General features: G+C 44.7%; 3 protein-coding genes across 18 annotated transcripts in view; 2 read left to right on the top strand and 1 right to left on the bottom strand.

Annotated features, from left to right (window-relative positions):
• MYO9B (myosin IXB) overlaps positions 1-10,048 on the bottom strand; it is a 40,175-nt gene extending 30,127 nt beyond the window's left edge. For 7 of the 13 annotated variants that reach the window (XM_085211797.1, XM_085211796.1, XM_085211794.1 and 4 more), the window contains exons 1-2: positions 9,896-10,047; positions 210-1,103 (exon numbers count right to left, since the gene is read on the bottom strand). In XM_085211797.1, coding sequence (XP_085067923.1) covers positions 210-1,046 — 837 coding nt within the window. In that variant the 5' untranslated portion in view covers positions 1,047-1,103; positions 9,896-10,047. Of the gene's footprint in view, positions 1-209; positions 1,104-9,853 lie in introns of all 13 variants that reach the window. The other 6 variants (XM_085211789.1, XM_085211793.1, XM_085211786.1 and 3 more) reach the window with 2 other exon arrangements.
• A 121-nt stretch (positions 10,049-10,169) lies between these two features.
• On the top strand, positions 10,170-16,814 carry HAUS8 (HAUS augmin like complex subunit 8). Of its 2 annotated transcripts, none has more exons than XM_031557151.2 (10): positions 10,170-10,709; positions 10,789-10,844; positions 10,979-11,072; positions 11,791-11,904; positions 12,414-12,496; positions 13,083-13,154; positions 13,621-13,776; positions 14,439-14,580; positions 15,463-15,604; positions 15,929-16,814. In XM_031557151.2, exons 1-10 carry the CDS (start codon positions 10,664-10,666, stop codon positions 16,047-16,049), a joined length of 1,026 nt encoding a protein of 341 aa, XP_031413011.1. In that variant the 5' UTR covers positions 10,170-10,663; the 3' UTR covers positions 16,050-16,814. The 2 variants fall into 2 exon arrangements, with proteins under 2 accessions (XP_031413011.1, XP_010723367.1); XM_010725065.4 differs by having other exon boundaries at positions 10,172-10,709; positions 13,618-13,776.
• Positions 16,815-23,733: 6,919 nt separating this feature from the next.
• CPAMD8 (C3 and PZP like alpha-2-macroglobulin domain containing 8) overlaps positions 23,734-25,216 on the top strand; it is a 40,279-nt gene continuing 38,796 nt past the window's right edge. For 2 of the 3 annotated variants that reach the window (XM_085211615.1, XM_085211616.1), the window contains exon 1: positions 23,735-23,972. In XM_085211615.1, the coding sequence (XP_085067741.1) occupies positions 23,890-23,972 (83 nt within the window). In that variant the 5' untranslated portion in view covers positions 23,735-23,889. Of the gene's footprint in view, positions 23,973-25,216 lie in introns of all 3 variants that reach the window. The other variant, XM_085211617.1, reaches the window with a different exon arrangement.

Genomic DNA, 25,216 nt, shown 5'->3' on the forward strand with positions numbered 1-25,216 from the left:
TTAAAAGCAACAGGAAGTCAACTGCACAGCAGGACGTTTTAAGGAAAATCAATTAGAAGCAGTCTAGCAACAGGGCCAAACACCAGTGCAACCCAGGGATATTTAGAGCCCGGGCCAAGTAGGTGTCTCTCAAAGGTAGCATTCAACAGCCATTATTCGAAGGTTTCAGAAAACAATTTTGACAGAAGGCAGTTTTAGTATCAGTTTACCTCCAGAACTGGTCCAGCTCCCAGAATAGTTCTCTCCACACCACTTGCGTACCCTTTCTGGCTCAGTGCTGTGAGGCAGTGAATTAAGAAGTTTGTGCTTTGTGTTTTTCCAGAGCCACTTTCACCTGATATAACTATGCACTGATTAACATGTTTTTTAAGCATTGTGTGATAAGCCACATCGGCAATAGCAAAAATATGAGGCTCCAACTTCCCAAGTTGATGATTCTCATACAACTTGACATATTTAGGATTATAAATGGGCAAGAACTTGAAGGGGTTAATTGCAATCAGAATACTTCCTGCATAAGTATAAATTTTGTGTTTCAGAAAGCGGCATTTGAGATTCTCTAGAAGTGTTTTCTCTGTTAAGTTGGGAATATTGCACAAGTCATCAAAGTCCTCCTGCTGCCATGGAAGAAAACCTCTTTCAACCAATCGTCGAGCATCCGTCTCCTTGGACAGCAGTTGCATCTGGGCATATTTGATGGTCCCATCAGTGTTTCTTTCTTGCAAAAGAAAGTAGTATCCATCCTTTTGAGGATGCTCATCCTGAGCACGACGAGGCCAAAGTAAAACCCTATGAACAGGAGAATCATTTGTATCAAGTACCCATTCTTCACCACCTGTTTCTTTCACCTCCACAAGCACATAATTTTTTGAGACGTCCAAGTTTAAGATATTAATCACATCCTTGATGACATCTGAAGACGTGGTGTCCTTAGTTGCTGTCACTTTGCAGCAGGGAGCACTTTCTGTTGAGAGCTGGGGGTAAACATGAAGATGATAGGCTGCTTTTGTCTGGCAAACTGCACTGTCCGCATCTTTTAAACTCATTCTGCCCCAAAATGGGCTTCAGTCTTCTGCTCTGGCTTAAGATGCAGTACCCATCATCTAGGAAAATAAAATTGAACAAAATTTAAAAAATAGAAGAAAAATAAGTCAGGTTTTAAAAAAATACGTGCAAGACATATTAAGGCATTCTCTTCTGGAAGACGAAGATAAGTTACTAGATAGGTAAATTCTTAACTAACGAACACTATTTATGAATATTAGTGTTTATTTCAGTCTGTTTAACCTATCCTATGCTGCGGATAACTACAACATTTCTTCTGTTCCCATCCTCCCCTCCTTTCCATTATGGCCACAAAGCAAACTGAACTGAGACAGACATCTGCACGAGGACTTCCTTGTTTCCACAGGTTAGTTTTAACTCACAGGACTGCCCTGACCTGGTTCTCTGCACGGCTACACAAACATTTATTCATCCTCCCACACAAACTCCTTTAGAGCTTCATAAGCAGCTTGAGGTAGAAACAGGGTTTGATCACTTCTTAAATCAGCACTGCCATGAAATCTGGCAGAGGAGCCGTGCACAAGTGCAAGGAGGAGGACAGTTCTGACACTGCTGCTCACACATCTTCTCTCATTTCTCTGACCTCTTTTCTGAACCCTATGAGACAGAAAGGACATTTACTCTGCTCAGCTTTAGGAAACTGAGCCTGTAACTGAACAGTGCAAACGCTGCTGTGATCTCCTAACCCTGCTCACTGCGGTGACTTCTAGAAAATGCATAACTTACCCAGAAAAGAGACTGCTAATTTCACTCGAGTCAACCACATCCTTGCTGCAGAAAGCTTTGAGCTCGCCCTTTATCTCCTATTTTAGTCAACACCATACAATTAATCTTATCACAGTGACATTTCAATTTAGCTAACAAGATCCCAAATAACCCAGTTCATTCACAAGGTTTTACACCTGACCACATCGACGGTCTCCTCACTAGATTTCAGGAACCTCATCCACGAGCCTCCAGACATCACGTTATTATTGCTTTTACTTCCTGTCACCCCAAAGGAGTCCAGCAACCTAACTTCAACCTCACAGCCACCTACAGAAGTCAGCCTCCTCCTTACTGCTGGAAGCCTCAGTAGGCAGTTCTGTGCCTTTGCTGGCGACTGATTTTTCTCTCAGCTGCGATTTGGTACACCCAGATTGCCAGGGCTAGGTTTGATTACACTGCTAAGTTAATAAAATGCTAAACCAAAGCAACGTATAGCAGAAGGAGATAATGACACACTGTTTAACAGTCTTCATATCCAGAACACCATTTCAATTTTTCTTCCAAGAACAAAAGCATTTTAACTATACACTTGCTTGCTGAATATTGCCACTAAACAACTGCACAGGAACTTGCATAAGGCCACAGAGAGTAATCATTTCAAATTAAAATCAGTAGAGCTGGAAGCATTTAGCTGCCACTTCCACTGCGAGTAATGAATCACTTCAGAGAAGCATATGACATAGCTCTGCCTCGTGAACAGCCCCAGAGCAGAGAATGGTGCTTTAAGGGAACTCTGAATGGAAAGCTTTGAGAAGACACTGTTGTGCAAGATAGATCATTTTTAGTGGCTACTCATCAAAAGGAAGGCTGAGCAAGCCACGAAGAAAGGCAAACCACAGCACATCCCTGCTCGAGCTATACGATCCCTCAGAGAATGGTTCCTTGCCTGTTAAATTCTCCATTCATTAAGGACGGCTTGTTGCAAGACCAGACACAAGGATGGAACAGCGAGCACCAAAACCCCTCTCCATTTTTGCTTTTTATCCCTGACCTGCACATTACAAGTCTGAACTCTCTCTGAAAAAGTTACACAAGTGTAAAGCTTATTTAACCTACAGAAACTCAAGCACCTTAATGCCTAGCAAAGCATACGGCAGACTGCTGCTCAAGGGGAAGATGAATCTGGAGCACGGACAGTAAAAAGGAACAGTGACCATCTTCCTTTTAAACTAGCTGGATGGTTCAAAGGAGACAGTCTTGTGAAGACTTCCCCCTAATTTTTTTCCTCCCACCAACTAATTTCAGACACTGTATGCTATGGCGCCAATTTTTTGCCTACACTGAAGAGCAGAACCTAGCTGCTGACCTCTGACTACAGTGACAGGCACTTCTAACTCATATCAACTCATATCAGTCTCATATCAGCTACCAGGATACGAATTTGGTGCATTGCTCAAGACTCCCATATGACACTTTCTAAAGAGGAAACCAGAACACAGATGTCCTCTCTTCTCAACAGTGAAAAACCCAGGACTGGCACATTACAGCAAACAACAGTGTGATAGCTGCCAGACTGCTCAGGTATGTAGGACTGAGAAACCAGGAGGAAAAGACTCTTCATCCTGAAGAAGAGAGATTTCTGGCAAAGCAGTGTGCAGATGTTGGCCTTAACTCAATCATGCTATACACAGATTTCTGAATCAGGCGACTCAATGGAAGTTTAAACAGGTGAGAGTTCTGCTTCCCCAGCCATCACCCTATAAGAACATTGGAAGTTAAACAGCAGAAAGAACTTGCTGAGGCATGATTTCAGCACACAGTCACATCAGCAGTAAACAGAAAGGCCATCAGCATAACAGTGCCCCTTATGATCAGACATGAAATCCAGACACGGGTAGCTTGCTTCTAACAGCACTGAGCTTTGAGGCTGCTCCTTCACTCAGCAACTTTGATCAGATGCACTCATTCAGTACTGATGGTGAAGATTTAAGGAAAAATGTAGCACTCAACTACACTTATTTCCTTTTAATTGGTTCTCTTTTTGTTACATAGCTTACCTGACTAAGAATGTACTACATGTGTTTCAGACTTAAATTCTTCTAATCAAGAATCAGAACATCTATTAATTACAAACAGGTTTGAGGAAAAACTGCTGCTTTCCAAGTAACTTGTGATTTTCCTTAGAGATGTCAAATCTGATGATTATACTGCTCAAAAAGAGACAGACTTTGGTGCACCTCTGACCTCCTACAAACAGAGCTTCATAAACCGAACCAGAACTTAAAAGCAAAGAGCATAGAGAGACAGCAAGATGAACAGACCGCAGGTCAGCTACCTGAGGAGCCCCAGTATTCATTTATGGATGGGTTATCATCAAGCAATTAGACTACCAGACTCTAGTGAAGTTGGATTCCTGCCATCAAAGTAAATCTTTTCAGATGGTGCTAAAACAAAGGAAAAAAGAATTAGTGATAACAAACGTATCATACAGAAATTGAGAAGGCAGTAGGTAACCAAAAAGCTGGATGAATGATGCAAGACAGGAGCGAGCAAAATCCAGCTCAGTTTACAGGCACATCATTTCAGATTTCCCTAACAGGCAAGTACCACCAGAGGGTTGGAATAGGAGCTACCCTGAAAAGCAGTAACAAAAATAGGCTTGAAAAGCTAGTGGGTAATCATTTAAACATGAGCTTCTTACATAACACCACAAGCATAACAGTTAATATAATTCCCACATCAAACGAGTATTTAGTCAGGGGCCATGCTACCTTTGGACTAAGAAGGTGCATAACCAGTACTACATCTAAAATATACCTAAGATTTTATTTAAAAGCTGTGAAGCGTAACAAAATCTGTTAGAAAGCAGCTCCTTACAGCAAAATCCTCGAGAAGCTTTGTCTAATAGAAACACACACTGTAGTCTGATAGCAATTTGAGTCCTGGTGTGGGGAACTGGAGTCTGATAACACTCATCAGTATTGAGGACACAACTATAATCAAAGCCCAGGGCTGGAATTCAAAGCTAGACAAACTGAGTGTAACAGAAGACACAAATGTTATCAGAAGGCTGCTCTGCACTGCAGAAACCTAACTGCCAGTAATGGCAAGGCCAGCTAAAGGCCTTTGTAGAAAGTCAGCCAGTCCCCAGGTACAGATGTGCTGTAGAGATGTTGTACTTAATTAAGTACCACCTTCTCATTTATGCTGAATGGTCTGAAGAATGATTAGTTCTGCAATCAAAATACTCATTGCTTCTACGAAATTTGGTTCATCAAGGAAGCACACGACCGAATTCAGGTGCAGAATTGAAGCACTGTAAGAAAAAGGAGAAATGCAAGGGTGTAAGGTAATAATGAAACCTATGGGGCAGCATGCAAGAAAGCAAACTGCAGAAAAGCGCAGCCATCACTGCAGAGTTCCATTTGTAGGAGACGTACATTTCTGCAAAGTTACCTCGATTTCTCTCAGTGCTGCTCCTTATAGGAAGCTCTTTTTCAAAGCATGAGAAGAAACAAGCGGCGTGAGAGAGAACAAGTAGGAGGTAAAAACTGGCATTAGGTGCACATCAACTACTTTTAGACTTCACATTCAGAGTCCTTCCTGTTTTCCTTAATTGTTTTACTTTCCATAAGCCTCTGGCAGTGCAAGAATGTATCTTCATAGCAATCAGAATTAAGTACAGCTGTCAGCATCTGCAAAACAATTAAATGTTTGCACCTGCATGGTGAAAAATAACACAGGAAAAGAATTAGGCGAGCTGGGAAAGGCAAAAAGTCAAAAGAAGAGTTGAAGTACAAAGCTTCTGAAATTCTTATATTTTATTCAAACTACTAGACTGTATTACTTCAATATGAGCGGGGCATCACCTGCAAGGGATTAGTATGTTAAAAGATACAGTATGCACGATCTGTACCCTTGAAAGAGTGGTTTTGTTATCCCAGTATGACATACGCATGATGTAGTGGTACTTGTTTCAAGCATGACAGAAGAGAACTGGGAGGTCTTGAGTAATGAGAGACCAATGTAAGATACCAGCTACAGCCACTTTACTCAGCTGTCCTAGCAGGGAAACTCCAGTATGCCACAAGAATGGAAGCACGGCTAAGCAACCCAAAGCCTCTCCTCAGGACTTTGCTCCTTTCCCTCTACTGCCTCATCACACAAACGGTCTGTTAACAGCACTAGCAGAAAAACAACATAAAACAGTACAAAGCTATATTTATTTCTATATTATCTATAAATTAGCACTTTCACTTGCTTAGAAGACAAACCAAAAAACCACTGGGTTTACCAAACAATAATCTAACTGAAAGTGAGGCCAAACTATTTAATCCATCGCTGTAGGATTGCTTATACCTGCCACTTAGATTGCCAGCTAGGGCAACATTTCAGGTACCCACTTCAATACTGTATGAAAGAAACATACAATCCATGCAATTTATCACTGATCTGTAATTTTCCTTCCCCGACCTCAAACAACATTAATAGGAAAAGAAATGGTCAAATTCTCTACGATATTTATGATGCCATTTTCTAAACTCTACTGAAAGTCTCTACTGAAGTGATTAATGTTCCTAATATGCATCAAACCCAACACTGCCTATTTAATAATGCAGTAAAATTCTAGAAAAGAACTTGGCCCCGATCAGCGCAGGGTATCTGTTTAGTTTAAATAAGGCCATAATTTGAAGGCACATGTTTAGTCAATGAATCATAGCAAAGCTAAAAAGGGAAAGCTATCATTACAGCAAAATTGTTGAGGGTGAACTTTATAATATTCTACTTCTTCACATTTTCACGTATATTTCCATTCCTCAATCTGAAAGATTCAAGCTCCTCGCACTGCTCATTAAGCATTTTCCAACACAAAAGTAGAAACACATCACAAGTACCTGAGCTCTACAACCCATGAACACGTTTGCCAAATGCTGTCCCAAAAAGAGCCCCCTCTTCTGATCAGCCCAAACCACTGAGCCATCCCAAAAGCACTCAGCTGTTACTTACCCCCAGTTCCCAAAGCAAGGAAATTCCACAGCAAGACAACAGGCTGCAGAGACAGCCCAGAATTTCCAGAACCAACAGTGCTTTATAGGTAAGGCAAAGGCCTCAACTTGTCTCACCACATCACAAGAACATACAGATGCTGTTATTGAGCAAATTAATTTCTTTCTAAACATTCCAGACTCTTGTAGATTTACTTGAAAGTTGTTCTGCATAATATACTGCATAAATACTGCACTTCAGTATTTTTCTTGGCTAGGTAAAATTCTCTTGAACTAAATAACTCCAGATCCTGGGCTCTTCTTAACTGAAAGCTCTTCTTTTCTATTCCAAAAGGAGTAGTTTTGAGTGGAACATGCAAATTTGCAACATATTTCTTACTACTCTTTGCAACCAACCGTGCTAGAGAAGTTAATGTTTGCCACAGGGTGCCTAACAAAGCAGAAGCTGGATTGCAGCGCAAGTAGCACACTGTAATACAGGAAAAAGTCAAAGAAATGACCTTCATTGCAGGCAGTTCCTTCCCAGTTACCTCCTTGCTGCTCCCTCTGGCCCTCCAGACCCTGATCCCAATCTGTGCCCATAAGTCACCTAAGATGCAGCCTCTGCTTCCTCCAAGTGACTCAGACACACAGTGTAACCTCAAGACAAGGATATCTTATCAGGATTACAGTGACATTAAGAGTCTATAACATGTTATTACCTCACAAACAGTGTGGTGTCATAGCTTACAAATGTACACTTCAGTATGAGTCAGAGGAAACCAAAATTTGTCCCTGTTAAGATCAGAAGGAACAGAGGGACAACTGAATGTGTTAGTAAATGTGAGTAAAAAGAAATTCAGACTACTCTCATTATCTTTTGTAGTCATCTCACTCCATCCTTCATTGTGCCACAGCTTTCAACAGCAGGAGTAAAAACCTTACAGGTCTAATGCTGCAATCACACCAATAACAAATTCTCTCAAGAAACTTTAGACTGAACTTTTGTGTGAATTGAGGAAAAAAAAAAAAAGTACTGACTCACCAGCAGTGTGTCAACAACAGTTTTTAAGATGCTTCTGCTGCTAAACACCGCCAGTCTTCAAAGTAGAACAAGTTTCGCCAGGATGTGCGTTAAGCTAAACTTAGTAACACAGTATCAGACACAACAATAAAGGCCATCCAAAGCAACTCTACCAGCCACACATAAGCCCACTGATGCACCAAGAAACTACCTGAAAAATATGCATCCTATTTAACTGCACTAGAGAATGCTGTCTCAATAAATTCTGACTGCAATGGACAAAATAATAATTCAAAAATCAGAGGGAAAAGCAGGATAAGAATGGCTCATTTCTTAAAAATGTGAATTAATGAACACCTGCGGTCTTCAAATTTCAAACTTCAGAAGTTCTGAAGCACGGGTTCCTTGTTGAATCATTTTCTCACTCTGTTCCATGACCACTATGATAGCTGATCCTGTTGCACCTTGTAGGAATTTCTCCATTTTAAAGGAAAATCTTGCGGCCACACGGCCTCCCCCCATGGCCATCCAGCTACGGAAAGACCGTATTCAGAAGCAATACTGAGATACGTGCATGTGAGTCAAAGAGTTATTCAGGGGATTACTCAAAAATTCTGATGTTTGAATCATCATTTGTCAGAAAACAGTCTGTACAAAGCATTACTTACTAGGTGAACCTCACTTAAATTTTTCATGAGCTGTGTTTACTCTTCCTGAATTATTCAGTTCTACAAACGTTTTAGGTTGCACTGAAAAACACTCTACCAACCTGACTGGGCTATCCATTGCAGTCTGGTGCCCCATCACTGCACAATTTATAGTATTCAGTTGCTAGTAAAAAAGCTTTTTGAGGCAAACATTCAAGCACAGTAACAAAAAGAAAAATGCAAAATACCCACAGTACTTCAATGGTTGTACAAAAATTGTTCCATCACAAGTTCTCAAGTTTAATGTACGTTAATGCTTCTGCTAAAGGAAATGGCCCAGAAAAGCAGAGATGATGTAAGACTTCAAAGGTGGAGAAGGTAAAGAATCTCATTGAGAGATTCTTGATGCTTAAAGACCAAAACACCCAATCCTAACTCTTCAGAAAAGCATTACAGTGAAAATTGAAGCTATGATTAATGTTCTCTGTGTATTTAATTTAAGAAAAACAACATCTGTTCCTGTGAGGATTCCAATAAAGACACCGGAGGTGTCCTGAAGTTTGACAGGTACGGCACCAGTGAGCAGAACTGTGTGGGGTCACCTCACACTGTGACTCCAGGGCAAACACTTCCGCCATTTGTTTTGTGGCTGACAGGTCTGAAATCAGAGATCTTCTCATTATGCATCACAAGGTCCTATTAGCAAATAGCTCGGTAGGCAAACCGATACCCATCCACCTCTAGGAGCAACGTGGGAGGATCCCGATGACATTTCCAAAAGGTGAATTCCATCCTCCAGCAGCCTGAGATCATCCCCAGCTGCTCATTTCCAGAAGGCAAAAACCGAGGAACCCCCAACTCCTTTGGGCACAAAGCACCTCTCACCTTCCACAAAACAAACGCTAATAAACCGTGCAAAAATACTTACAGAGTAATAGAGAACAGGTTTAATAACGGCACGGGGAAATCATCCCACGGCAGCACTTTGCTGTCACGGTCAGGAAGGCGCTCTGCTGCGTTTGGCCCCGCATCGCGCACCCAAGGGACGCCCGCAGCAGCTCCGCATCCACAGCCGGAGGCAGCAGGAGGAGCCGGCGCTGCCACAGAGGTGCGATAAAGCACGGCAGCAACCGCGACGCTGTCAAACGCAGCCCGAAAGTAACGAGAAAGCACTCAGAGAGCGAAGGCGGAGGTGTTTATACGGAACGCTACGGGCTGCTCACACAGCCGGAGGAACGGGGGGACCGAACCTGAGGAGACGGCGGCACCGGGCGGCTGCGCGGGAACAGCGGACACGCACAGCGATCCCCACCCCGCAGAGCCCCGCCGCCCGGCCCCACGCACCGGCAGGCAGCCCCTCTCCCGCCTTCAGCGCGAGATGAGGCCGCTCTGAGGCACCGCCGCTACAAAGCTCAGCCACTCACGGAGGAAAAGAAAAGGAAGATGCGCTCCGCGCTCCGCTTTACCTCCGGCGCCGTGTGAAGCGCTGCGCCCGGCGCCGCCGCCCGCCGCAGGCCCCGCGGAGCCGCCGCTCGCCACTTCCGGGTGGAGGGAGGCAGGGCGACGCCCATTCAGCGCCGCGCGCGCACTGCGCATGCTCCCCACCCCCTCCTCACCCCACCGCCCTCTGGCGGCGGCGCTGTGCGAGGCGCTGCGGGTCGTGTCGGTGGGCGGCTCTCCCGCCCTCGCCCGCGGCTCCCAGGAGCGGGTGTTCGTGAGGAGTCAGGTGCTTTCTAAGGCGGGGCCCTGCGGCGAGAAACGGGAGTGTGCGGATTCCTCAAAACCCCAAAACCCGGCTGGGAGCCCCGCCTCACGACACTGCTGGCGCTCACCGCCTTCCCCGAGCGGCTTTCTGCAGCGCTGGGGCTGCACTGGAGATCCTTCTCGTGGGCTTGGGCTTCCCCAGCGGGAGCTTCAGCTGAGGTCCCTGCTTGTGGCAGGCTAATGCTGAGGTCAGCGTAGCGCTCCTCTATAAGTGCAGCCCGGGTTGGGAGCATCCCGTTCCGAAGCCCCGAAGGCGCAGAGCCGAGATCGGCCGCGGGGATTCGCTTGGATCCTCCGCGCCGCCAGGGAGCGCTCAGCGCCACGATCCCCTCAGCGCGGGGCGGCGCTGCGCCTGCGCGCGGTTCGAACGTGTTGGCGGCCGCGGCGATCCTCAGCGCGGGGCGATCGTCAGCGCCGCTCTTTTCTCTCGCCGTTCGCTGCCGCTGTCACCCCTGCTCTCTTTTTGAAGAATGTCCGCGTTGGCGAGCGGAGAAGCGTCCCAGAACGTGCGGAAAGGTAGCGGCGGGGTGAGGTGAGCGGACCCCGCCCGCCCGGCTGAGGCGCGGGCCCGGCTGAGCGCTCTGTGCTCTTTCAGGGAGAAGAATCGTGAAGTCCCGCTACCTGCAGTACGATAAGAAAGAGTCCAGTAAGGTACTCGGCACTCTGGGCTCGCGGAATTACGAGCGAGGCGTTGTGTGGTGTGACATTGGCGCGGGGCGGGTCGGTATTGGAGGGGGGCTTTGGATGCTGCCCGCGTTCACTCCTGTCTGCTTTTTGGTCGTCAGAATGCTTCAACAAAATCCCTTTCGTCATCGACTTCCAGTGCATCTTCCACAGCTAAAGCCAGACCGGCGCTCACTCAGAAGTCTGAGGTTTCTGGTAAGTCTTATAGAAGGATTTCGAATTCTGTTGTTTTCTTGATGTTTTTCCAGCATCTGAAGCTCTTAACAACTTTAAACATCTGATAAGGTGATGTTTATATTACTTACCTCACTGCTATCTCTAAAGGAATTAATGTGTTGGATTATGCTGTGGGATTAACAGATGCAAACTCTTGTCGGGATGTTATCATAAAACACTAATCTGGAAATGTTTAGGATAAAATTCTGAGCTACTTTATCTGAGTAAGCTAGTGACTACACAACTGGTGCATATCAAGTGAATGTGAAAAGTTCACCCCATACTATCAAAAGCTGTAGTAATTGGACAGATGAATATGATGGGAAAGATGCTACCACAAAGGTGTGATGACAGAAGGACCAGCATGATAGAAAGGTGCCATAAAGGAAGGGGAGAAGAACGTTCATCATATCAGAAGACTCTGGACAAGAACCTCACCAAGGAGGAATCTCCAGGCAGAAATCCTTCCCTAGGGCCAGTCAGCCCTTAAATGAGCTCTAAGAGAGGTACAGCCAGGCTCCACCCCTTCCTGTCTCACAGCTGAATTGCCTTCACCTGTGCCCCCAGGGCTGACCAGGTCCTTTCCCCGGTGCTCAATCAGGCTGTGACTCAACAGTTCCCATGCAAAAGCATACAGAGATGTGAGCTTGTACAGTATCTGCTTTAATTTTAGTCTGACAACAGCTTCTTTCTACAGGTGTTGCCTCTGGCTTGTTAAATCAGAGTAGTTTTGGGAAACGTGACCTACAATCCACTTTATTAGATGGAGATAAAGTTACTCGACCAGACCTTGATCTTTCAGCTATTAATGGTAAATCTCTATTCATATTTAATTTCTTATTTTATTAGTTTGAATACATTAACTTGATTATAGATTTCTACTGTATTTGCAAAAAGATGTTATTAAATAAGATAAATGTTTATTTTTCAAGTTTATTTAAAGACGTTAGAAACTTTAAAATATTCAGAGTTGGAGTTAACCTCTCACTTTTTGGTATCTCTGGGTGTGCTCTTCTTTTTTCCTTTTAAAGTTAGGATCAAATATTAAAGAAAAAAGTAACATCAGGCCTTTGTAAGAGATAGGGAGTGTTGGATAAGAAGCCCTTCTGAAAATTGTGCCACATCTATCTCTAACTGTTACCTAAAGTTACATACTTACCTTATCCACATTATCTCATGAGCACAATAAAAAGCTGAAAATATAGCACAGTTAAGAACACTGGTAGATATGCCATCTTTAAATTCTTAGTGCCTTTGAAGAATCTGATGTCTGTTGACCTACCCCCATGTATTGGTAATAACTTTTCTCTTATGACACAGATAAAACTGTCCTCCAGAAATCTGCAAGTTCAAAGGCTTCTTGCAAAACAGATAAAAGGGCATGTGTAAAAAAACAGAAATCGGTGAGTCTCTGCTTCCATTTGTTAAGCATCTTTGTTTTGGAATACACGAAATGATCATTTTCTGTTTCTCTAATGTTGGTAACAACCGTTCAGGTTTGTGGGCTGCTCTAAAGCCTCAGGGCAGTCGCCAGATGAGAGCTCTGTACTGCTTGAAACGTTTGTTTTGTTCTTTAGGTGTCAGTCTCAAAGTTTTAACATAGCTCATTGTAGTAAAACCATTTGCTCCATTTATAACATTTCTTCAGGCTAGTTCTTTATTCTTTTTATGCTCCATTTTAATTACACCATTTATCTTTAAATATTTCTCAACCGTTTTTTGTCAGGAAACTAATTCTACCTAATCTCCCTCACTGCTAAGTCTTCAGGTTCTATTCTGGTGTTTTGGATATCTGCTGGGAACAGTGTGGAGATTGGATGATCAAAGAATATACATTTAGTTAATATCCATCCAGGTGACTGTTGCTGATGATAATGCTGATTCTGGCCACAAACTGGACTTTCAGTATTTTATTTACATCCTGAAAATATAGCTGTTTAAATCCCACAACTGATCCAGAATTTTCTTTTTTTTTCTTTTTTCTTCAAGAAAAACAATCCTGTTGCTGTGGGGGCAGAGCTAAAATCTCAGGAGCTGATTTTAACTTACCTAATAATGAAGGTGAGTCAGTCAAGTGTGTGGTGTTTCAGGTTAAAAAGAAGTTAAACAACTTTCATATCAAGTTGTATGCATTCTGGTCCATGAAAGTCAAATTGTTATGGTTTTGTGTGTTCTAAACTACGTGCTCTAAAACTATGTGATGGGTGTGCCTTGAAAACTCTCAGAGTGAATTCTGTGCCAGTTTATTAAGCTGGTGCTGGTTCTTCATGAAGCAGGGACATACTGAAGTTCCAGGGAAGCAGGAGTAAATGCTTGGAATTCAAGGCTGTGGCAGTGATTTTGTGTTGTTTTTTTTTTTTCACTCAGTAGTATATAAGTGTAGTTTTCCTTTACAAAAAATATATTAATTAGGAGTTTGTAGACAAAAGGGAGAGAAGGCTTTAACTTAAGTGTACTAGACTTGTATTTGTTGCTTCAGATTAAGTAAGTTACCTTAGTTATGGATGTCTTTTGGATGTAACAGCAGAGGAAGGATGTTGCTCAGCTTGAGGAAAAAGCAGAAGAAAACTTGTTAATGTTGTGTGAAGAAAAAGAGAGACAACAGGAGAATCTCTATGAGTTGAAGCGTGAAATTCTGCTCAGAGAGAGAGAAGAGAAGCTTGATGAGGAGCTTGTAAAACAGGTGGGCTTTATTACAGTTCGTTCTTCTATGTTTAAACAATCTGTTACGTTGTTAATAATGTACTAATAGCTACTAGATTGTTTGGATGTAATAATCTACTAGATGATTTCTGTGCTTTTGTGGCCTGCTGAGGCACAGTTTTATGCATCCGTAAACATCTACTTCCTGCTGTAGCGTGTTGTGCTCTCTAGTAATCTAAACAAATGCCTTTGTCACTTTTTTGACCCTCCCTGATGGAGGCAGGAAGGAGAAGTTACTGCTGTTAGGCAAGGGGCAGCAGCACGAGTTGCCAGAGCAGTTTACATCTCCTGTGCATTGACTGTATACATCTTAAAACCACACTGTGTTTTGTAACTGCAGGATGTTATGACTGGAGCAGAGATGCTAACCCTTAAATGAGTAGAGAGCAGCTTCTGTCATACTTTTGTATGTTAGACATAATAGTTCTGATCTAGTTGTAAGAAGACAAACTTTTAATGATTTTCTTGATAGCAGATCATCTGTAGAAGCTAAAGCCTCCATATTTTCTCAGTGTTTTTAGTTTGTTGCATCAAATTAGAAGGGAGGACGTTTTGAACAACTAACTGAACATATGCTTGCTTTTATGTATGTACAAAATGGCTGCTTTGTGAAGAAGTGTTAATTCATCATGTCTTTTTCAGATGGAAGTACTTTCTCCTCTTGTTCCTCTTCTTGAACAGTTTAAAGAGCAGTACAAGAGCTTTGCAGTTGCTCTGGATGCCACTAGACATAAATTACCCATTAAAAACATTCACATAGAGGGAGATATGCCAGCGTACCTAGGTATGAAATTATATTTAAAATATACTTTCAGAAATAGGTGCTTTTATATGCCAGACTTGTTATCTTGTGTTTTCTAGACCTGCTTGTGGTCACTGGAGCAGTTTTGGGTGCCATTCATAGAGTTTGTCTGAACGCTGGGCTGCAACATTTGTCCTGTGTTTCGATATGAATAACTACTGTCTCCATCTAACCATTAAACTGCTGTCAAACTTCTTATCATATCTTTGGGAGAAAATGAACTTTCTAGAATTAGGACAGTCTATATAAACCTTTATATTTTATTTTTTAACTGTATTCATTCCATTCTTCCTTGCTTGCTCTTCCCAATGTGCAAGCAAGGTGAAAGTCGTAGAAATACGGTGGTGTCTTTTTTTTTCTGTTTGAAGGGCATGGTCCCATGGACAGACTCACTTGTGCTTCCTGCAGAACTTTATCCTTCCTTACACTTCAAAACAAATGGAAAGATTTTATTGAAAAACATAAAATTCTTGTAAGAGGTCTTGGAATATATAAAGCACGTATTTTTTGCTTTGTGAATGCTAAAGGAAAGGACAGGGTAAATTTCAAGTTGGTGCTACTTTCCAATATGCAATTAGTTATGGAATTTGGGGGTTTAAAGCTTGGCTTTTTTCTCTTGCATCTGTGTCTGGTAAAATTCTGTGAGGTGCTCTGAATGAGCTTAATTAGCAACTTAAAATAGCAGAAATGGGGTTGTTGCTGTTAGTCTCTATAGCTAAAAGTAATTTGGCTTTTCTGATTTTCTAAGCCAAGCAGTAGTTTGTGTCGTTCACTTGTTCCTCCTTACTGTAGCTATTACATAACCTCGTGTTATCAATGCCTCTGCATGCATTTAAGAAGTTTTTAACATCTCTTATATTGTAGACAAACTGCAAAAGCAGTTGACTGTGACACAGGAACTTCTGGCAGAAGTTATGCCAGACTGCTCAGAAGAAAGTGCAGAAGTGTTCAGTGAACTGCAAGGTACTGAAGAGGTGTTTCAAAAACTGGAGAAAGAACTTCGAAGGTATTTACAACAGTGTGAAAAGTCGCTGTGTGTTCAGAGAAAAACGTGTAGCTCTCACCCTTTGTATCCAGAGTGGATACTGGAGGATTAATTGAGGGAATAATCCTGCTAAGTTGCAGGCATCTTTGGTTCTGTCCCTACCCTGCCTCTAAAGGGAGGAGTTGTTTTGTTTGGTCTGTGTAATCTTAGTTGGACTGCAGGACTACTGCAGTGTGCTGCCTTGTGACACCGGTAGGGAAGCTGTGAACCTCCACGTGCATACCGTGTGGTTTAGTCGAAGTCATCCTCCACAGTAACTGACTTCACCTGCTTAATTTGTTCCAGGAGCTTCACACAAGTGCAGAACCTGTCGTATGAAGCTAATAAAGAAGTTTCGCTGCATAATCAAAGAATGTGTGAAGACTGTCATGGCGTAGATGTTGTGAAACACTGGTACTTCAACTGAGTGTCCGTGACTCGTGTGTTTTATTTTTGTTTGCTACTGATGGGTGGGTAGAGTCAATGTCAGTAGGCTTGTATTTTTTTCTTTATTGTCTTTAATTTGTTCTGTACCCTTGCTTTATTTATGGACATACAACACATCCAGCTTTCCAGTTATACCAGAATATGAAAGCAGCTACGTGTGTGACTGATATAAAAATGGAGGTTTCTTCTGCTTACCCATAAGGAGACTTTTTTTTTTTTTTTAAACAGCCATTTCTGTGACACCTTTATCATCACTTGTTGCCTTGACAATATTGAAAGTTAAATCAAATGTAATTCTTAGCAAACATGAATAACACATTCTTAAACTCATTTTACTTTCTTGCACCTGGCTTCAAGTGCCCTGGTTTGCAACTCTTCACAAAGTAGTGTTCCTTACAGGGCCACGTACCCTTGTGGCCCTGTGTTTTTTGTACTGTACATTTTTTTTATCTAGTTAGGAGAACCAGGAGGAATGCACAGCATGATCATTAATCACTTGGTGAGCAGCTTCCGGAGGAACTCTTACTTGCCCCTTGTGTCTGGATTTTTCAAGAGGAAAAGCAAAGAATGAGGCTGATGAACAGGAGATGGGTTGCTTGTAACAAGTAGAGTTTTGGTAATTGTTGCCTAATTGTCTTGTAAATAAATTACTAAAACTTAAATGCTGTTGTATTGATGCTTTCTCTTGAAGTACTTTAGATCTTTATTTTAAAATAAAGACTATTTTTTCACTGCTCGATTAGGAGCCATTGTGTTTGAAAATCTTCATTGTCTCCTAAAGAAGCTTTCGTTTCCACCTGGCTTACGTAGGGCTAATATTACACAATGTGTACAGGGGAGGATTTCTAGGCATTAAGTCCTAAGGGCAAGTCATGTCCTCCTGGCACCCAAAGCTCAGATGCCAGAAGATTGTGAACGTGGAAGGAAACTTCTAACCTAAATACTGCGTAAGTGCTGGAATGAGAAAGGTAATAATCTGTTGGAACATAGATGCTAGCTGTGGAAATGGTTTTTTCAACATGCAAGTAAACGATTTAGATTTTCTTCCTGCTGTTAGCAGAGGTCTGGATAGATTCTGTCTCCTATTATTAAAAATAAGATGGAATTAAGCTGTGGGACTGGATCAGTAGAGGTGTGTATTGGATGAGAAGTCCATGTATGGCAAGCTCTTAAGACCTTCATTGTATAGGATTTCAGTGTCGTCGTTTCATAGCAGCTTATCCATGGCGTGGTGGGGGGACGGTTATTTGCAGATGTTATCTTTTATTTCTATTTATTTTAGCTATGTTAGGTCAGCTACACCTGATAGCTTACCTGTGTGTGTGTGCTGCCTTTTGTGCCCCACATCACAGACAGCTGCACACAGCAGGATTGTATTCCTGTGCAGGAGGGCAAACTGCACCTGCAACGTTCAGCACTGGGCTGGGAGCTTTGCTGCATGGACAGGTCAGGGTAGCTGTAGGTCAGCAGTCACTCTGATGGCTGCAGAGCTCAGTAAAAAGGGCCGTAAGTGATAACACTTCTGGTCAAACTGCAGTTTTCCCTAGCTGTGAATAAATGCTGGGCTGCGTGTCCTCGTGCCTTTAACCTGTTTGATGGAACTGTCATTGCAGGACTCGGAAAGTTACCAGGGATTTCCTAAATTCTGAGGGGGCGTGGATGGTATCATAAAGTTAATCAGGTCTTAATTTTGTTTCTGCACCATCGCAAGGCAGAATGGCTGTCCTAGGATTTATCGATGATAGACTTCACCGCTTATCTTAAAGAAAAAAAATTACAGGACGTACTTTTAAATTAAACCTTTCATCTTCAGTTAAGTGACTTTCTACCACTTTTAAGTGGCAGATTTCAGGGACAGTTTCCATCTGAAGAATACTGTGTGTGTGCTGTGACTGCAGTGCTAGGTACACCCCTTCACTCAGCTGTTCATCCTTTGGGTGAAAGAAGCCTTACGCAGAGTTTCAGCTGCCTTCTGGATTTTCTCCCTCTCATCACTTTCTAAGCTGTGGAAATGCAGTATATCTGTAGTGACGTTCGGTGAGATGGAATGCTGCTGTGTTCACCCTGAAGGAGGGTGGGGGAGGAAAGGTTCTGGCTGTGATGGAATTAAAAAGCTCTAAATCCCAGGGAAGTACTCCCTTGCTGCTGCAGGTGGCAGTCCTTATCCGCACAAGAAGCCCAAGAACTCAGAGCTGAAGGCTGACGGCACAGAGCGGCGAGGAGCACGAGGATGTGCTCTACTGCTTCGGAGGAATCACAGCGGTGGTGTAATGGCCATTCTTTCCTAAACTGAGCACTGTGTGAAGCTTTGTTCCAGTAGTGAACAAACGTCAGGTAAAGCAGCACACCTCTGCAGGAAAAGACTGTAATTTGGACTTTCTTCCCCATTGGTTTAATGGGATATTGGTTCTGATTGATTGTTTTGACTCTTTGAAGAAACAAGAAGTCTTTCAGGTTCCTCCAACACAGAACAGCCACAGGCACTCCATGCTGTCACACAACAGTGTAAATCCAAACCAAACAGCTGCAGGAGCCGAGCAGATCTGGCACTGCTGACTTCGTGTTTCCCACCAACGTCCTGACAGCATCGCGTGCTCTGAGTCTGCCTGCAGTCCTGGGCTCTTTTCCTTCAGCTTATTGAGCCCTTCTTACTTTTGCACCTGGAAATACTGATGTCCACATCTTCTGCAGTGTTTGTAATATTGTTTCAATGCCGATTTACTTTTGTTCTATTTAAATTTTTGGAGTACTTAATTCCTGTGTGTTCATCTTTTGGACCAGAAGTTAATATTTCCAATTGTTAACATCAGGTTGTCCTGAGGCTTTGTGTCTGTGTGTGTCTCTGTGTGTGTATACGTATTGTTTGGGGCATTTTTCTCTTCTAAAAAGTGAAAATAATTGTGTAACAAGCCGAGTAGGTCTGAGAGCTTGTGGGAGTGCATGATGGAGATGCAAGCATTTATCCTCTGCAAAATTGTGTTCTAGTGTGTACGAGGTGATTGGTGAAGATCATTCTAAGCCAGCTTTGCACTGCACAGACTGCCTGGCCTGGGTTGTGGTATTTCTTGGAGAGTTCTGTCCTGGTTGTTTTAACCTCCAGCTCAGGAAGGCTCTGATACAGCGTTTTTTGTTGTCATTCCTGTGCTGTGATAAGGTCACCAAGGGTCAACATAAGGAATCACCCCTTTTTGCCATTGTGCTGCAGTGGAGATGCAGCTCAGGAGATAATTGAGGCCTGTTTGTCTCCTCAGCCCTACAATGCTTTGTTTGTCCCAGCTGCAAATGGAGCTGATTCTTTGCTCATCAGCAGCAAATAAGTATCTCATGACCCCAACAGATGTTTCTGCATTTTAGGCTGATGAGAACTTGCATGGTTACTGCAGACTGCCCTGCCTAAGAGTAAATAGCATTTTGTTGGAGATCCGGAAGCTCATCCTGAACGTGATAAACAGATTTCTGGCCAGACTGCAATTGCCAGGATATGAAGAGTGTTCTGCAGAGGCAGAAGATCTGAACTGCACCACTGAGCCACACCAATTACACCAATTAGAGCATTTCCAGTGATTGGGAGAGCGTTCCTGCTCAATCCACAGAAATAATTTCAGATTGCTCCTTCCACTGTATTTGTGTGTGGCCTCTCAAGCAGGTACAAGGATGGAGGACTTGCTCTGCAGAATAGCTTCAAATCAGTTTCTCTTAAAATATTCCTGTGAAAGCATTTCTGTGTATATCGGCAGTTTCTGTATGAATACCTTACCCTCTGTAGCAGAAATGCTGAGCCTGAAGCACCTGGTGGGAGGGCAGGGCCAGCCCAGGGGAGCTCAGGTGTGTGCAGTGCAATGCAGTGCAATGGAGTGCAATGCAGCTGAGTGACTGGAGGGGCTGTAGCCAGGATCCCCCCCTTCCCAGCCCTCATTTAAGGGCTGGCAGTGAAAGTAAGGGGAGCTTCTAGAGATTCTCTCCTTTGTTTCCATGTTCGCACTATTGCGTTTGGGCTCATCCTCATTTACTGCAGTCTTCTATGCTTGGCTACCAAGGGACTGGCGCAGGTGCAGAAGGAAAAGGGAGAACAAAAAATGGCTTTTAAAGCGAAGATGCTGTGGTGTTTTTTTTTATAATGCTGCAAAAGTTAAGTAGAACCTTTCTCTTGTCACTGAATTTTTAAGGACTGACACAGATGTGTTTTTCCCTTGGGAAGAAGGGACCAGTGGTTCGGGTTTCCCTTAAGCCAGAGATCTCACTTGCTTGAGGAATACCTCTCTCACGTAGTTTATTTATCAGGGTAGAACGGATTTAAAGTGTATTCACAGCTTCTATGCAGTGCAGCCTCTTGCTCACCTCTCTGACACACCACACAGCCACACGAAGCCCTGCACATCCTCAGCCTGGACAAGTGCCTGAGATTCCTCAAATGTCCTGAGCAGCAGAGCTCCTTTTTTTTGTAAGCCAAACAAAAATCTGAGCTATGCGCCGTGTGAGCGGTGGTGAATACGGCCCATAGATGCGACTGATGAATCGGTTTTATACATAAGAAATGCTTACAGAACTTCCCTTAAGCTTCTAACTGTTCCCAGATGTGGGCTGAGGCGGCTGCTGGAATTCCATCACCTGTTGCATCACACTGAATAGGACTCATTTTGGCAGGCACAGAAAATTCCATTTCAGTAACTAAATAGTTTGAAATGATGCTAAAGCCTTTTTTTTTTTTCTTTTTTTTTTTTCCCCAGACCAAACTTATTCTACCTTCATTTACAGGATAGCACGTACTTCCATAATTAAAAGACTTTGCAACCTGCAGAGGCAGCAATGGCCTTATTTCCTACAGTCAGCAAATGTTGAACCGAAAACCTTCAATTCTGAAGGAGTTTCAGTGGCACTTTGTGGTGAGTTTTTACTGTACAGAGCTCACATCTCAGGTGTGAGTCTGCAGAGAGCAACTTGTGCATCTGTGCAGGTGGGTGGGTGATTAATGGTGGTGGTGATCATTCTGCGTTTGAAAGCAGGATGCTATTACACTCAGAACTTACCTGATCTCAGCAGAGCTATTAATGAAATCATTGTTTGGATTGGTGAGCTGCTGTACATCAATTATGGACTGCTTTACCACAAAAAAAAAAAACAAAAACACAAAACCAGCAGAGATGCTTTGTTTTCACTTTGCCTCCTTATTGCCTTTAATTACAGGACCTGCTGTAGATCCTACCCTTAGGAGGGAGGCTCACATCAGTGCTGCTGCTTTGCAGGTAGGAGAGCTGAGGCACGCAGGGCTCTGAAGGTGTATCTGAGAAGATGAGGATGCTGAAAAAGAGTTTGAAATGGTCACATTTTATCTTTGCCTTTTTCAGTCCCGTTTGCCATAATAAAAACGTTCTCATTTCAATCTGCTTTCTAGTAAGTTGTGTCTCATAAAGCCCAGCTGGTTTGCTTGGGAAATATTTTTTGATGAGTCTGAAGGAGAGTGAAGAAGTAAGGAAGGAACACACTTAATTCACTACTAGTGCAAGGCTTGTGAAGAGAGCGGATGTCTTATTTATGAATTATTTACTAATTAACCCAACTTAACAGAATGTGTTATTACAGAACTGCCTCACTAGCCATGGCCATCACAGTTGACGCACTCTCCTACTACAAGAGGAACAGCACCATAGGAGGTACAGTAACACAGCCTGGAGGAACGGGAGAGCAGAGCAGAGGCTTTATGTCCTTAGAGGGAAGATGTGCAGGGAGGGCTTCGTTTTGACTTTGTGTTTTCTTGGCCGTGTCTTCAATTTCTGACAAACAAAAGAGTCCCCTGGTAGCTCTCACAACGATGTTTGTCATCTGAAGATGCATAAGTGATGAAGTGAGCAGGAGAGGAGTACTTGTGCTTGAACAGACAGCAGTGAGCAAAATGGACCTGGTTTACATAATGCTAAAAGCTGCAAGCAGCTCCAGGGCATTCCGCAACCCCTCCCACAGATGAGCTGCAGATAGGAAAATAGTTCTAAAAACTGCAATAACCCTTCCAAAGGCAAGCCTTAAAGACCTCTTATTAATTGGTAAGTGTGTAATTTGGATGTCCTTACTGTATTAAATAAGTTGTTATACTCCACTCCAACCGGGGCAAGTCTGAAAACGGTATTTGTGGACAAACTGAGGCTGAGGATTAGCGTGTATTAATTAATGCTTTAATAAAAAGGCTTAAAGAGGTGATTTCTTTAAAACTTTTCAAACGGGCTTGGCTGTGCTGTTATCTCACATCCAATCCTGAAAGCTGCAGTGGGCCTTGCAGAGGTTGCACTCCTTTTGATGAGACCATTGAGCTGTCCTCTATGGAGTCTTAGCTGAGATGTGCTTTTTTTAAAGGCTAACATGCAGGAATAGTGCTGATGGTGATGATATTGCTAACAGTATCACATATTCAGAACCATTTTGCAGCTTAGCACCTTTAGCAACTCGATGTGCTTTTTTTTTAGGAGCCAGAAGAGCCTTTGGGAAAACATGAAGTTGATTTTTCTGATCCAGAGTTCTACTTTTGCAGAAGAAAAAGAAATTGCTGGGCTCTGCGTAGTGATTTATTTATTTATTTTCTTAGAAGAAAGAAAAATGAGTTTCAAATAAATAACCTACAAAAAATAGCTTCCCCTCCCCCTCCACCCCCCCATTTCCTGGTACTTTAAGCCACGTCTGTAGTGCTGGGGGGAAAACCAAATTCATGCTACCACCTCCACTGAGGGTTTCATTAATTGCTGGGGCAGAGCCGAGCTGTGTTGCAGCATGTCTGATCCCGGGCTGTCTCCGCAGTGGTTGGAGGAACAACTCCCTGGTGTGTGTGCTGTTTCTGCTGTCCCTCAGAGTCGTGGTATTCATTTTGTCACCTTGAATAACCGCTGCTGTTTGGATACGGGTCCATGCATGCTCGTGCATCTTCCTGCTGAGAGCAGCAGCTCCAGGGTGCCTGTTTGTAATACTTTTTTTTTTTTTTTTCCTGAGCGGGATTTTTCTTCTGTGGGTGACATTTTGTCCATGAAAACAGCTTTGCCCTTAAGCAGCCGAAGAGATGTATGTAGAGACGGATCCCTAATGATGCATAGGGTAAAGTCTTCGACAAAATAAGCAGAATTAGAAGGAAAAGCGAGGAACGAAGGGCCGGGCGCTCTGCTTTTCCTCGGTCTGTGCCGCAGCCCGGCGCTGGGCGAGATCCCCGTCCTGTCGCGACCCTCCGGGTTGGGATGGAGGATGGAGGCGGACGGATCGGGGCCTGCGGGCGGAGGAGGACGGAGCAGCAGCAGCGCTGGCGGTGGGCACGGAGTCGGACAGCGGATCTCCGGCGATGCTCGGCGGAGCGCCTCCGAGCCCAAAGGCTCCGTTAATAGAAGCGGAGCGCGGCGTGCAGCGAGCCGAGCCGGGCTGCTCAGACCACGCGGGGACGGAGGAGGAAGGTGAGGGCTGCGGTGCAGGTGCCGTCCTCGCGGGGCTGCCCGGGTCCGCAGAAGAGGAGCAACGGCTGCGGCGGGAGGAGGAGGACGAGGAGGAGGAGGAGCGGCAGCCGGGACCGCGCGTGGCGGCGCACCTGGGCCGGGCCGAGAGGCGGAGGTGCGGGGCGCTGTCAGAGCGGGCGGGGAACCGCAGACAAAGAGCCGGGGCCGGAGCCGAGCGGGCACCGGGGCCAGGAGGGGGCGGCCCGGGGGCGGGGACGCGGCGGGGGCGGCGGCCACAGAGAGGCACCGGGGAGCCGAGCCCGGCGCGGGGCGGCCGCGGAAGCAGCAGGGCTGCGCCCCGGGAACAAAAGGCTCCGGCGGCGGAGAGCGGCGCGGCTGCGGAGCCGTTCCCGGAGCAGGATGCGCCGAGCGGAGCGCCGCTGCGCCTGGGGGGTTCTGCTGACCCTGTGCGGCCTGAGCGCGGCGCAGCCCCGAGGCAGGCTGTGAGTACCGGGGCGGGCGGCGGGGATCGGCGCGGACCGGAACGCGGCCGCGGTGTCTCGGCGGGCGGCGGGGAAGGAGGGCGAGGGGCTCCGGGCGGCGGCTGCGGCCGTAACAAAGCCTCGGGGCGCCGCGGCGCTCCCTGCCAGCACGTTTGTACTCGCCGGTGCCAAAGCAGCGAAGAGAAGGAGGGGGGAAGTTATCTTTAGCGCTACCTGTGTGCAGCTCCTCCGGCGCGGGGCTGCGGTGCTTTTATCTGGCAGCAGTTATTCCAGGAATCCGGGCTGCGCCGGCGGTAGCGCTGCCGGAGGTTGGGGAGCGCTCCGCTGTGGGACGTCCGACGGCAGAGCGTTTCTCTGCGGGGAAAGCTGGGTTTTTTTTTGGCTTTTAGAAGTGGAATCCCCGCTTTGTTGCAGCGCGTTTGGGTTCGCTTTGATGAAGGTTTGCTTTGTTCTTTATCCCGGCTGCGTTGTGGCTCGTCAGCATCGTGAATGGCCGCATTAACCGAGTGCCACGGAGAACTCATTTTCACTTGCTTGCTAGAAAGTATTTCTTGTCCTGCCAAGTTCTGGTGTAAGCTGACAGAGCCCTCAGTCAAACGTGCTTAAGGGCTCTGTCCAGTCACTGTCAGCTTAACTGTTTAACTGCCAAGTAAAATATTTAGTATCCAGATGCCGTTTATGTGCTGACTTACATGGCTGTATCAGCAGGCTGGGACAGCAGGAAGAGCTGCAGCGATTTAGAACAATGTGCGTCCATGTGCTTCACAGATGGCACCGCAGCGCTGTGCTTATGTGACAGTTTGAATCGGGTCATTCCGTGCTGGATGCAGATGTGCTCTCCTTCCCTCTCTAAACACATCAGTGATGTTTTCCTTAGCGGGAGCTCGCAGACTTAGTAGTAACTTTTTATTGTTGTTCTGATGAGTTTTCAAACCTGGTGACCAGAGGGTTTTGTGTCCATAAATACCCCACACAGTGTGACCCGAATGCCGCAGAGACCTGAACTTCCTTTGGGTAATGGGATCTCCATGGCAATGAGGCCTGCTGAGAGAGAGACACGGGGCTGGAATTTGATAGAAGATGACTGAGGGGGCTGTAAAACAGCATCGTCTTCACCCCGAGTGATAATTAATCATGGGCTGAAGCAGCCTGACCTGCAGTGTTGTGGAAAGGCACGGACGGAGAAACTGCTCTTAAACTGTCATATGAGGAGCTGCCTTGTTTAATAAGCCTTTTTGGGTGGG

This window comes from Meleagris gallopavo, chromosome 30 (assembly GCF_905368555.1).
Source record: "Meleagris gallopavo chromosome 30, MGAL_WU_HG_1.1, whole genome shotgun sequence".
In the NCBI taxonomy this organism is placed as follows: domain Eukaryota; kingdom Metazoa; phylum Chordata; class Aves; order Galliformes; family Phasianidae; genus Meleagris; species Meleagris gallopavo.

What these genes read in the sequence shown, in the direction of transcription:
- HAUS8 (XM_010725065.4), top strand. Translation starts at nt 10,664, where the DNA reads ATGTCCGCGTTGGCGAGCGGAGAAGCGTCCCAGAACGTGCGGAAAG. An exon ending in TGATCTTTCAGCTATTAATG is followed by an intron (nt 11,905 to 12,413) that starts GTAAATCTCTAT and finishes CTTATGACACAG; the next exon opens with ATAAAACTGTCCTCCAGAAA. An exon ending in ATGAGGAGCTTGTAAAACAG is followed by an intron (nt 13,777 to 14,438) that starts GTGGGCTTTATT and finishes TGTCTTTTTCAG; the next exon opens with ATGGAAGTACTTTCTCCTCT.